This window comes from Babylonia areolata, chromosome 24, assembly GCF_041734735.1.
Source record: "Babylonia areolata isolate BAREFJ2019XMU chromosome 24, ASM4173473v1, whole genome shotgun sequence".
Classification (NCBI taxonomy): Eukaryota; Metazoa; Mollusca; class Gastropoda; order Neogastropoda; family Buccinidae; genus Babylonia; species Babylonia areolata.
In genome coordinates this window covers 17,377,249-17,389,026 of record NC_134899.1, presented here as the reverse complement: position 1 = coordinate 17,389,026, position 11,778 = coordinate 17,377,249, and the positions used below count along the sequence as shown (strand labels likewise).

General features: G+C 40.9%; 1 protein-coding gene across 18 annotated transcripts in view; it reads right to left on the bottom strand.

Moving 5' to 3' along the window:
* LOC143299177 (C-Jun-amino-terminal kinase-interacting protein 4-like) overlaps nucleotides 1-11,778 on the bottom strand; it is a 128,276-nt gene that overhangs the window by 76,914 nt on the left and 39,584 nt on the right. For all 18 annotated transcript variants that reach the window (XM_076612333.1, XM_076612319.1, XM_076612321.1 and 15 more), the window contains 5 exons: nucleotides 5,762-5,968; nucleotides 4,265-4,487; nucleotides 2,078-2,221; nucleotides 1,526-1,706; nucleotides 190-408 (listed from right to left, as the gene is read on the bottom strand). In XM_076612333.1, the coding sequence (XP_076468448.1) occupies nucleotides 190-408; nucleotides 1,526-1,706; nucleotides 2,078-2,221; nucleotides 4,265-4,487; nucleotides 5,762-5,968 (974 nt within the window). The remainder of the gene's footprint in view (nucleotides 1-189; nucleotides 409-1,525; nucleotides 1,707-2,077; nucleotides 2,222-4,264; nucleotides 4,488-5,761; nucleotides 5,969-11,778) is intronic.

Below are 11,778 nucleotides of genomic sequence, written 5' to 3'. Positions count from 1 at the left end.
GTATGTGTATACATACGAAGGGGGCTCAAGCACAAGAAGGTCTGCACATATGTTGACCTGGGAGAGATTGGAAAAATCTCCACCCTTTACCCAACCAGCACCGTTACCGAGATTAGAACCCGGGACCCCCAGTTTGAAAGTCCAACGTTTTAACCAGTCAGCAGACAACCCAGTAAAACCACTGCTCACCAGCAGAGCTGCGTGGTGACCCGATCGGTGAGGTCACCGGACTGGGGCTGGACGGCTCTGTGACGCGCTGCACGAAGGTGATGCCCCCTGCACTGGTGGTCTCCCCTGAAGACCCCCTGGTGGGGGTGCCAGTGGACACGGTGGTCTCCTTGGGCAGCTCTGGAGCCTCAGAGGCCTTCAGCACCTCCTCCGTCACAGGGTAGTCTGACTCCAGCACACCTGAGGGCAGGGAAGGACTGCAGTTTGGGGTTTAGGGTTGTTGGTTTTTTGAGAAAAAAACTTGCATATAATAAAAACAATACATAGTAAGGAAAAAAGAGTCACACTATTTTTCATGCAAGTATGCATGCATGCATGCACACACATGCGCATACACACACACACACACACTTCACATACACTATACACACACACACATAAAAACACACACTACACACACAAATACACACACACACACACACTACACACACACCACACACACACACACACACAGACCCCACAAACACTCTCCCCACATACGCACACACACATGCACCCACCCTCAACACCCCCCCCACCCCCCAAACTCCCTCACCATGCCCTCCCCCCATCTCCACCCCATACAAGGCACACTGGCCACACGCAGTATGTGAGAAGAGAACATGCTCTCGACCCACATATTGCCTTACACACCAACTCCCCCCCACAACCCCCTACACCCTTCCCGATACCCCATCCCCCTACCCCCCCTCTCCACCCCATACCAGGCACGCTGGCCACACGCAGGATGCAAGAGGAGAACACGTCCTTGACCCACATATTACCCCACACACCCACTCCCCCACAACCCCTTACACCCCTCCCCTTAACCCCCACCCCACCCCCTTCCTACCCCTCCCTCTAGACCAGGCACACTGGCCACACAGAGGATGTGAGAGGAGAATTCACCCTCAACCCACATATTACCCCACACAACCACTCCCCCAACAACCCCCTAACACTCCTCCCCCTAACACCACCCCCCCCCCCCCCCACCACAATCCTCCTCCCTCCCTGCATACCAGGCACACTGGCCACACAGAGGATGTGAGAGGAGAATTCACCCTCAACCCACATATTACCCCACACAACCACTCCCCCAACCAACCGCTAACACTCCTCCCCCTAACCCCCCCCCCCACCACCACCACCACAATCCTCCTCCCTCCCTGCATACCAGGCACACTGGCCACACAGAGGATGCGAGAGGAGAACACGCCCTCAACCCACATACTACCCCCACACCCACCCCCACAACCCCTTGCACCCCTCCCCTTAACCGCCAACCCCACCCCCCCTCCTCTCCCTCCCTGCATACCAGGCACACTGGCCACACAGAGGATGTGAGAGGAGGACACACGGAAGGTGTCCAGCACGTCTCCCGGGTTGTTGGCGTTGACGACGTTGATACGGCTGGCGTTGTGCTGACTGGTGCAGATCCACACCAGAGACGACAGGCACTCCTCTGCCACAGTCTCACCCGCTTTCCCGCCACACTCCTGAAATGTGTGTTTGTGTTAAAAGTCTTTTTTTTTTTTTTTTACAGTGTGTGTGTGTGTGTGTGTGTGTGTGTGTGTGTGTGTGTGTGTGTGTGTGTGTGTGCATGTGTGTATATGTGGTGTATGTGTGTGTGTGTGTGTTTGTGTGTGTGTGTGTGTGTGTGCTCTTCCCCCTGCCCTCCCCACACCCCTAATTTCTATCTTTACATATACATAAATATTGATTGTTTACTGTTTTCAAGGTGTATATGCATGTCTCACAGATATTAAGGTTTAATTAACAAGTGAAAAAAATTATTCCAATTCTGCACCTGAACACACATAATTATTTTCATCACATGCAGACACACATTATGATATCCCCTACTTACCTTGTTTCCCTTGTCAGCTTTGTTCCCTTCGTCCTTGTTCCCACTGTCCTGCTGCTGTTGGTCAGTGGCACCACTGGCCAGAACAATGGCACCGCCGTTCTTTGGTTTGTAGCCTGTCAGGTTGACACCCGCGGCGCACCATATCTGACAGCACGAATAGCAAGGTGTAAGCACACCATATCTGATAATAATATATATAAATATAAGAAGGTAACAGCACATCATATCTGACACAGAAGAATAACACCACACCTGACAGAGAAAATAACACAATGTCAGTACACCATACCTAACTGAGAAAAATAAGGTGTCAGCACATCATACCTGACAGTTTCAGTTTCAGTTTCACTTTCTCAAGGAGGCGTCACTGCGTTCGGACAAATCCATACACGCTACACCACATCTGTTGAGCAGATGCCTGACCAGCAGCATAACCCAACGCGCTTAGTCAGGCCTTGAGTGCATGCTTACATATTTGTGTACCTATGAAAGTGGATTTCATTTTACGTAATTTCGCCGGAGGACAACACTCTCGTTGCCATGGGTTCTTTTTCAGTGCGCCAAGTGCGTGCTGCACACGGGACCTCGGTTTATCGTCTCATCCGAAAGACTAGACGCTCAGTTTGATTTTCCAGTCAAACTTAGGAGAAAGGGCGAGAGCGGGATTCGAACCCACACCCTCACGGACTCTCTGTATTGGCAGCTGAGCGTCTTAACCATTCTGCCACCTTCCTCCCTGACAGAGAAATAACAAGGTGCCAGCAAACCATATCTGACAGAGATGTCAGCACATTATATCTGACAGAACAAATAATATGATGTCAGCACACCATATATAACAGAAAAAATAAGATATCAGCACACACTATATCTGACAGAAATATAGCGTGATGTCAGCACACAATATCAGGCAGAAACATAACACAATGTCAGCATGCCATATCTGAAATGAAAATAACAGAGCATAGGCACATCATATTTGACAGAAAAATAACACAATGTCAGCATGCCATATCTGACATGAAAATAACAGAGCATAGGCACATCATATGTGACAGAGAAAATAACACAATGTCAGTACACAATATCTCACAGAGAAAAATAACATGATGTCAGCGCAACATATCTGACAGAAAAATAACACAATGTCAGCACACCATATCTCCCAGAGAAAAATAACATGATGTCAGCACACCATATCTCCCAGAGAAAAATAACATGATGTCAGCACACCATATCTCACAGAGAAAATAACACAATGTCAGCACACAATATCTCACAGAGAAAATAACACAATGTCAGTACACAATATCTCACAGAGAAAAATAACATGATGTCAGCGCAACATATCTGACAGAAAAATAACACAATGTCAGCACACCATATCTCCCAGAGAAAAATAACATGATGTCAGCACACTATAATTATCTGAATGACCAAATAACATGTCAGTAAACCATATATGACAGAAATACAACATACCATCACACACTTTATCTGACAGAAAAATAACACAATGTCAGCACACCCTAACTTTTTTTCTTTTCTTTTTTTAAGTGTTTTTTTTTTTTTTTCTTTTCTTTTTTTTTCCTTTCTTCTGCCCCATCATTTGCAAAATTTCAGTGGCATTGCACCAGTGTCACTCATTTGTATAGTCCCCCAATACACAGCCACATTCTGGTTTGTCTGCCAACATCTCAGCACCACCAGTCAACAGGAGAAATATCAATGTAAGGATGCAAGCAGGCGAAAAAATGAGAGTTTGTACAACTTGATCTGCATGGTTATGTGAAAAACAGGTTAACACATTTGAGCAATCACTGCTTACAACTTTATTCTACTTGTTGCTTGATGCGTTATTCTGTTTGTATAAAAATTTTCTTCAGTGTACAACTTCAGGAAGGCATCGCAACATATCTGGGTAATACGGCGTATACAACTATCAAAAAACATGGCACAAGAAATCTGCTTTTTAAGACTTAAAATGCAGTAAAAAAAAAGGTAATGATTATACTTGGGGAAACCAAGATAAGGCATGTCAAGACGAACAACAGTGAGAATCTCTGATGGGTGCCATTATATTCAAGAGTGCACAAAAGAAGACAAATACAAAAAAAATGAATATAAAATTTTTTTTTTTTTAAAAGAGAAAGGGAACAAGTCTGTCATACAAGCGCAGGCACTAACCTTAACTCCCACTTCATCCTCAAACAAAGGCCGGCAGTACACAGGCACAGGGACAGACACATGACTTCGGGCAGAGGGTTCGCGAGGCAAGGGAGCGAACTTGGCAGGGAGAGACCACCCGTAGGCCTGCAGACGTCCGTCGTCCTTCTTCACGTGGGCCCTAACCTGCTTGTACTGCTCCCTCCGCTCCTTCTCCCTCTCCTTCTTCACCTTCTCTGAAGTTCTGTACATAGCAGGAAGTGGGGGGTACAGGGGCTCCAAAAATCACTTTCAATCGCTGATGCGTTTTCTTGTGCCTTTTTTTTTTTTTTGCATTCATGGCGTACACACATGCAAACATGAGCATGTGCCTTCACATAAACACACACAAAACTACACACTATCACATACACACATCTTTGCAAAAATCCAGTTCTGAGGCCTGTGATGGTTCTGCTTTGATATTTCTGTAGATGTCCAAAAGATATTTCCCCCCTTGGCAAAATGATGTCATGCATAATGAGATTGTTGGTCCAAAACTGAGATGTTTAGGTTGCACTGGAAAAAAAACCACATCAATCAGGGTTTTGGTTTCAATTCAAAACACACATCTCCACACACACACACACACACACACACACTTAACACACATACATATGTATACGCGCACTTACACATGTGGACACACATACACACCACACACACATGCACAAAATACACACACACAGTCCACTTGGTATTTACCTGTGATTAATTCTTTTTCTTCCTGTAAAAAGCATGCTTCGTACTGTTGTACAGTGTTCAAAACATTTCTTCTGTCCTTCCTTGTGTAGTGGTTTTGACAAAAACGACCTGTTAGCTTGTCATGTTAACCCCTTGACTACTACTGACAAGTATGCTCATTGGTGAAGGGCTGTCACCTCACTGAGCTGAGACAGAACTTAAAGGCCAGGTTGTCAAGTCATCATTCTATATTTGGACTCCTTCTTCTTGGGATTAAGTTGCTTTCTTATCAACAAAATAAATTGCACCAATCAGAAGTACACAAAAAAAGTAGTAAATGTGCTTCAGACTTGTGCCATGCTATCTCATTTCAGCAAGGCTCAGCAGTAAAGGGCTTAAGGACAAGCTGTCCAGTGCTGGTGTCACAACTCTTCCTTCCTCCCCCCTTTTTAAATTCATTGTACCTCTCTTTTATTCTTCTCGTCTAGTATCAATGTCAGTCTGCACATCTCACACTCTCATACTCAAAACACACTAGTAAAAAATTCATTATACTATTCTTTTATTTTTCTCTTTCTCATCTAACAGTTGCAGAGAAAAAGAACTCAAAATGAAACACACACATTCAACTTTTCTTTTGTTTTTTTTAATATTTTCAGTTCTATATAACCACCTCTCCCCCCCCAAACTGACAACAGAACACTACTTGGAAGAGGAAACCACACACACACACACACACACACACACACACACACACTCACACTCACACACACACACACACACAATCACACTCACACGTCATCCTGCAAGAAGTCATACGCTTTGGTCTTCTGCGTAGCCGATTCTTTCGGAGTGGCCTTCTCCTTGCCTTTCTTGCTGCTGTCCCCTGTGCCTGCTGCCGCCCCGGACTGGGCTTGGACGGTGGGGGCGTTGTACTTGACAGTGGCGACGGGCATCGGCCGCTTGGGCTTGTTGGAGGAGGAGCTGAAGAGGTTGTTGAAGCTGTGGACAGAGGTGGCTGGCTGAACACACACACTAATCGCTCCAGGACATACCACCTATTGTGTGTGTCCTTTTACAGGTGTGTGTGTGTGTGCGTGATGGTGTGTGTGTGTGCTTGTGTGTGTGTGTGTGCATGGGGTGTTTGTATTTTGTGGGGCTTTTTTTTGTTTGTTTTTTTGTTGGGGGCTTGGGGGCTGCGGGAGATGTGGGGGGTGCGGGGGATAAATGTGTATTATTTAATTGATAATGTTCACATCATGTGTTCTCTCTCCTTAAAATAGTTCATACCTTTTTTTTTTCTTCTTGGTTTTGTCATTGTCAATTAATGATTTAAATTTAATAAATTACTTTTGTGTGGTGGCCTGTGTGTGTGTGTGTGTGTGTGTGTCTCAACAGCTGTTGGCTCAAGACTTCTCTTTTTCTTTTTTTCTATTTCCCTTCCTTTAGAGGCTTTTTTTTCTTTTTTCGTTTTTTTTTTTTAGTAAGTTTTTAATCAGAGTCAGCTGAGAAGGCTGATGCTACAGAAAGAGGTACTATGTGGGCAGGTTTCTGATTAAAAGCATGACTGACTGCTTAGAAATTACAGCAGTGATCTCTGAGGTCCATGGCTTGAACACACTGACACTGCACCTGGTGAGTCAAGGGTAGAGAAATTTCCAAAGTCCATGATCAGTGTTTATGCCTTAATCACCTTCATGTGTAAATGTGTCCTGAAGATGAAATACACATGTTAAAGATCTGGTCATCAAACTGTCTAGGTCTGGTGGCTTTGGGAAAATGGAACATACCCAGCATGTACCAACAGCAAAATGGCAGGGTAAAACCAATCTGATATTTTCAACACCACCCACAGATCACTATGAGAAGGCAACCCATGGTTAATAATTTTTTTTTTTTTTTAAAGAATATAAAAGAGAGAGAGAGAGAGAGAATGGGGGGGGGAGAGATGGAGAGAGAGAGAGAGCAGCTCTTTCGTAAACTGTCTCCTCCTTTCTTGAGGTGATTGTCTCCTACTTTCTTCTTCATGTTCCTTAACACACTGAAAGGTTTTAAAGCATGCAGACTGATCTATGTATGCTTTACAGCAGATGTCGTGTCCCATGTATGGATCCGTCTGCATGCTTTGAAACAAACAGGAACTTATTTATGTATTCATCAAATAATCATCTATTCTTTTGTCCGTTTCAAATAGTTTAGGTTTATATTTCTTTTCACTGTATGGACACACATTAGCTGGTTGGTTTGGTTTGGGTTTTTTGTTTTTTGGGTTTGTTTTTTTTTTGTGTGTGTGTGTGTGTTTTGGGGGGGGGTTTGTTTGTTTGGTTGTTGTTTTTTTGTTTGTTTGTTTATCTTTCTTGAAAATAGCTTCAGCATTTGTGTGTGCATGCGAGTGTGTATGTGCTTGTGTACCAATTTCTTTTCATTTTACTGATTTGTTTGGTTTGCTTCTTTTTTTTTTTTTCTTTTTTTTTTTTAATAATACGAATATGTGTAATATGCTACAGATATGATAAATGAATAGAATAAAAGATTTCCAAGTGATGTGTGCAGGGTGGTGCAGGAACAGAAGGGTGGGACAGGCAGGGAGAGGGAGGTGTTTCACTTATCATGTCTGGTCATAGCTACAATAACTGAAGACAAAAATTACAGTTAAGCAACAGTCATTATCATTCAAATCATGAACAAGAAGCAAACAAAATGTTTACAGACTCAGAAACTTTTCTCTTCACTTTTTAAAAACAGTTGTTTTTATCTCTCTCTTTTTCTTACCAGTTTAGTATCATCTCCCTCTCCCCATGCATTTGCTTTTCATGACAAACAGTTTAGTGTAAGACTGTTATTCTTTCACTGTTGTAATTGTTGCTATTTCTGACATTCCACTTTTACAGTTATGCTGGGCTGGTGGAGAAAGCTGGGTATAATCCTTTTCCACAACCTCCCATTAAACAATGATGGTGTCTTTAACATGAGTAATTTCATCTTAGCCACATGTACACACAGGAAGGAAATCAAGCTCTATCTCAAATCCATACAAAATTATGCAGACCTGAGAAAGCGGAAAAATCTGCATCGTTTCTCAATCTGGAGCTGCTGGGAATCAAACCACAGACCTTCAGATGGGAATCCAGTGTTTTATTTGTTTGTTTGTTTTTAATATGCAGGACTAAAACCAGTGAAACCAATCCGATCTGCTGGTGCTGTAAAAGAATCATTTGAAAAAAAAAAAGATTATTTTATCTCATATCTCACATTCACACACACACACACACACACTTAGAGAACATGCATTCGCAAAGACACATAGAACACGCGCGTGCGCGCACACACACACATACACACACATTAGCAGGATTTACATGCATATGCACATTCAGAAGCAAACAGCAGCACAAGATAGCTTGCTTCATATTAGCAGCCACTGAATAAAGGCATTTATCCATATAACTGCAGCCAACACTGTATCCATCATCAGTTCTATTGATCTTTGGACTTCTCGACAAGAGAGTTAAAAAATGGTGCCATGATTCACTACAACCATAACAGTATTCATTACAATTTCAGTGAGCTTTTGAGTCAATTTGATCCCCACTACAATTTCTATCAGCTTTTGACCCTCATTAAAACAACCCAAAAATTGTGTCATGATTCACTAACTTTCCAAAAGGTTAAACCAATACAATCTGTAGAAAATTTATGTATTTATTCATCACATCAACAGACTCTGTACTCACAAATGGCATAAACATGTTTTGCACATACAGGTAGGCAGGCACCAAATTAAACAAGCAAGGGGATTTTTTTAGCATTTTTGAGACAAATTAAGTTTACATTTACTTTCAGTTCCTTCAGATAAACTTCATCACATATCTTGAGCAAAGTTATTCCATTCCATACTGTGAATCTCAGGAAGCCAAAAACAAGCTCTGGTGATCGTTAATCAAAAGCACATAATTAACTTTGCACAATACTAACCAATAGCTCAAGCACATCTAAAGCACACAATCTAACATATAAAAAGCACACCATTTTATTTCCCTCTTTCCTGTTTTAATTCATTGTCAACTTAACATGTTCTACACCTGGAGCAAACAAATCATCTTACCGCTTCATACCTATTGTGGAAAACAAATGCAAATTTAAGAAGCTTCATAAAAATGAATAACACCAACGTGAATTTAACCAGTTCCTCCACATTTCATGCTTAAACAAAACAAAAAATGGAAAGGAAAAGGACAACTGAATGACAATGTCATATTTAAAACATATAATAGCATTAGTCAAATTGTGAACATGTATTATTTTGCCATTTTGTGGCTAAAGCAGAATGAAAAGAAACACATTTATTCATTACCATTTACATCCAGAGCAAATGAAACTATATTCAGTCATTTTATGCCCAAACTCTCCACACAAATAATCATATAAAACAGACAACCCCAGCATGGCATTTCTGCTATTTTTTCTTTTCCCATTCAAACTAAAAAAGCAAATCTTCCCAGCCTATAACAAATTATGGATCTACTAAACATCACATTTTAGAACAGCTACATCTAATTGCAATATTATAACCCAGATAGTGGTGATTGTTCATGGGAACAGATGCAGCAAACAAACAAACAAAAAAAAGAACTCTTCTAATCACAGTTTATCTGAACAACAAAACTTACACAAATATTTAGCAAAACTGCTCTTTAATTCATTATTTGCAAGTCGTAAGAATGTAATCTCACACAGAATCTGAGGCAGTATCATCTTTTGTTTAATCACACATTTGGCAACAGGTGTTTTGGCAATGTTTGTGCACTGATCCTACACATCAAACAAACATTGGTCTTATACATTACAGTGTATTATGCTGAGTATGTTTTGCAAAAAAAATCATTTGTGACAATCATGGGTTCTGTATGAGTGCATGTGTGCACACAAAAGTGCACATGCCAATGCGTATGTACACCCATGCACATGGACATAAGATGTTATCACCTTTGTAAAGACAGCCTTTTCATATTGGAAATTTGCTTGATTGTGTTGATAAACAGCAAGGTTTGCCATTTGTTATTCCTGTCTGCATCATATAAACTGAATTTTAGTTTCAATCGACAAAATGTTTTGTAATATTTTTAAATTTTGTGGAGACGCAAGAGTGATGTGTGTATGCACATGCCTACATGCGCGTTTCAAATAATGGAAACAGGATTCTAATAGGTTTGCTTCAACCGAGTATACGCATGACTCAGTCTTGTTGACATCAACTGTATCTCATGATAAGCTGTTTGTATGGAAGATTAACCTTGTTCCTGCTGTGAGAATGACTTTGGTTATCTTTTCATTGTTTATGGGTTGTGGGTTCCTGTTTTGTTTTTCTTCTTCTTCTTCTTCTTCTTCTTTTCTTGGGCATTCAAAAAAAATACATGTAAGAGTGAAGAATTCTGTGAAATCTCAGATGTGGTTTAAATTCTGTTGTTATTTTTTTCTTCTTCTTCTTCTTCTTCTTCTTCTTCTGTTTTTTGTTGTTGTTTTTTGTTCTTTTTTTCTTTGGGTTTTTTGGGGGTTTTTTTTGTTTTTTTGTTTTTTTCATTTTTAAGGGCCTGGTGTGTTTTTAATTGTGTAATGCCTAATGCTTTTATACTTTAGCTGTGTAGTTCTTGAAAAGGACTGAGAGAATAATCAAAACCTGAACCCTGTGTGTGTGTGTGTGTGTGTGTGTGTGTGTGTGCATGCACGTTCACATGCTTGTACGCTCCACGTCTGTGTCCTTGGCACTGTGATTGAACGAGTGCTGAAAGAAATAGGGTTTGTTAATAATGTACATTATGTGGTAAACATTATGAATACAAATCATGTGAGCTAAAGATACATATGTTAAAGAGTTAAGAATGCTAAGAATACACATCATGTGAGACCTAAGAATGATTCAAAGCCAAGTGATACTGTCAGTAGCAGGATCGTCCAAAATAATCCATACTTCATGTTTGCTGTCAGTTTAAGCAAGCATACATTTTTAGTTAAACATGTCATTCATATCTACTGATATAAATGAAGAGGAAATTTTATCCATGAGGTAGCAAGATAAGTATTACATATTTTCATCTGAAATGAACTCTACTTTTTGCGATTCCACATTAGTTGCAAGCTCAGTCGACTGCCTGACTTTGTTTTTGTTGCGACTTGCTGCTTTTCTTCATAATCTTGTGATCTTGTGGTGTGTGTACAAGCACATGCTAGCAGACATGCATGCATGTGATTCATATCTGTCATAGCATGTTTATGAAAGTGTGAATGAAAAAGTATTTGAAAATGTTTTATGTCCCCTTCCTTCCCCTTGTAGACAATTCAACACAAAAGTGGTGCAGCGTGTCTGTGCGTGCATGTATGCATGCATGTGTGTGTGTCTGTGTCTTCTTATTTTTCTTTGTTATTGATCATAACAATAACTGAATCTGAAAAAAAGCTAACTCTTTAATTCTCCCACTGGTTTGTTGTCAACATTACAGTTGTTGCGAGGTTCCATTCCACAAAGCCCCATGAATTCACATTCTACATCAATTCTTTATCATATTTTAGACTTTAAACCTACTGCAAACTTACAGTATATCTTACACAAGATTCTACAGCACAAAAGAAAACAGAAGAAGAAGACAAGAAGAGAAGAAACAGAAAGCAGACACATAAAACAGAATACACACACACACACACACACACACACACACACACACACACACACATCAGTCCACTTGAAATACAGACACAAACAGAATGCCATTTTGATCCACTCACAAACCAAAGCAAAACAAAAGAACTGAGTCAGA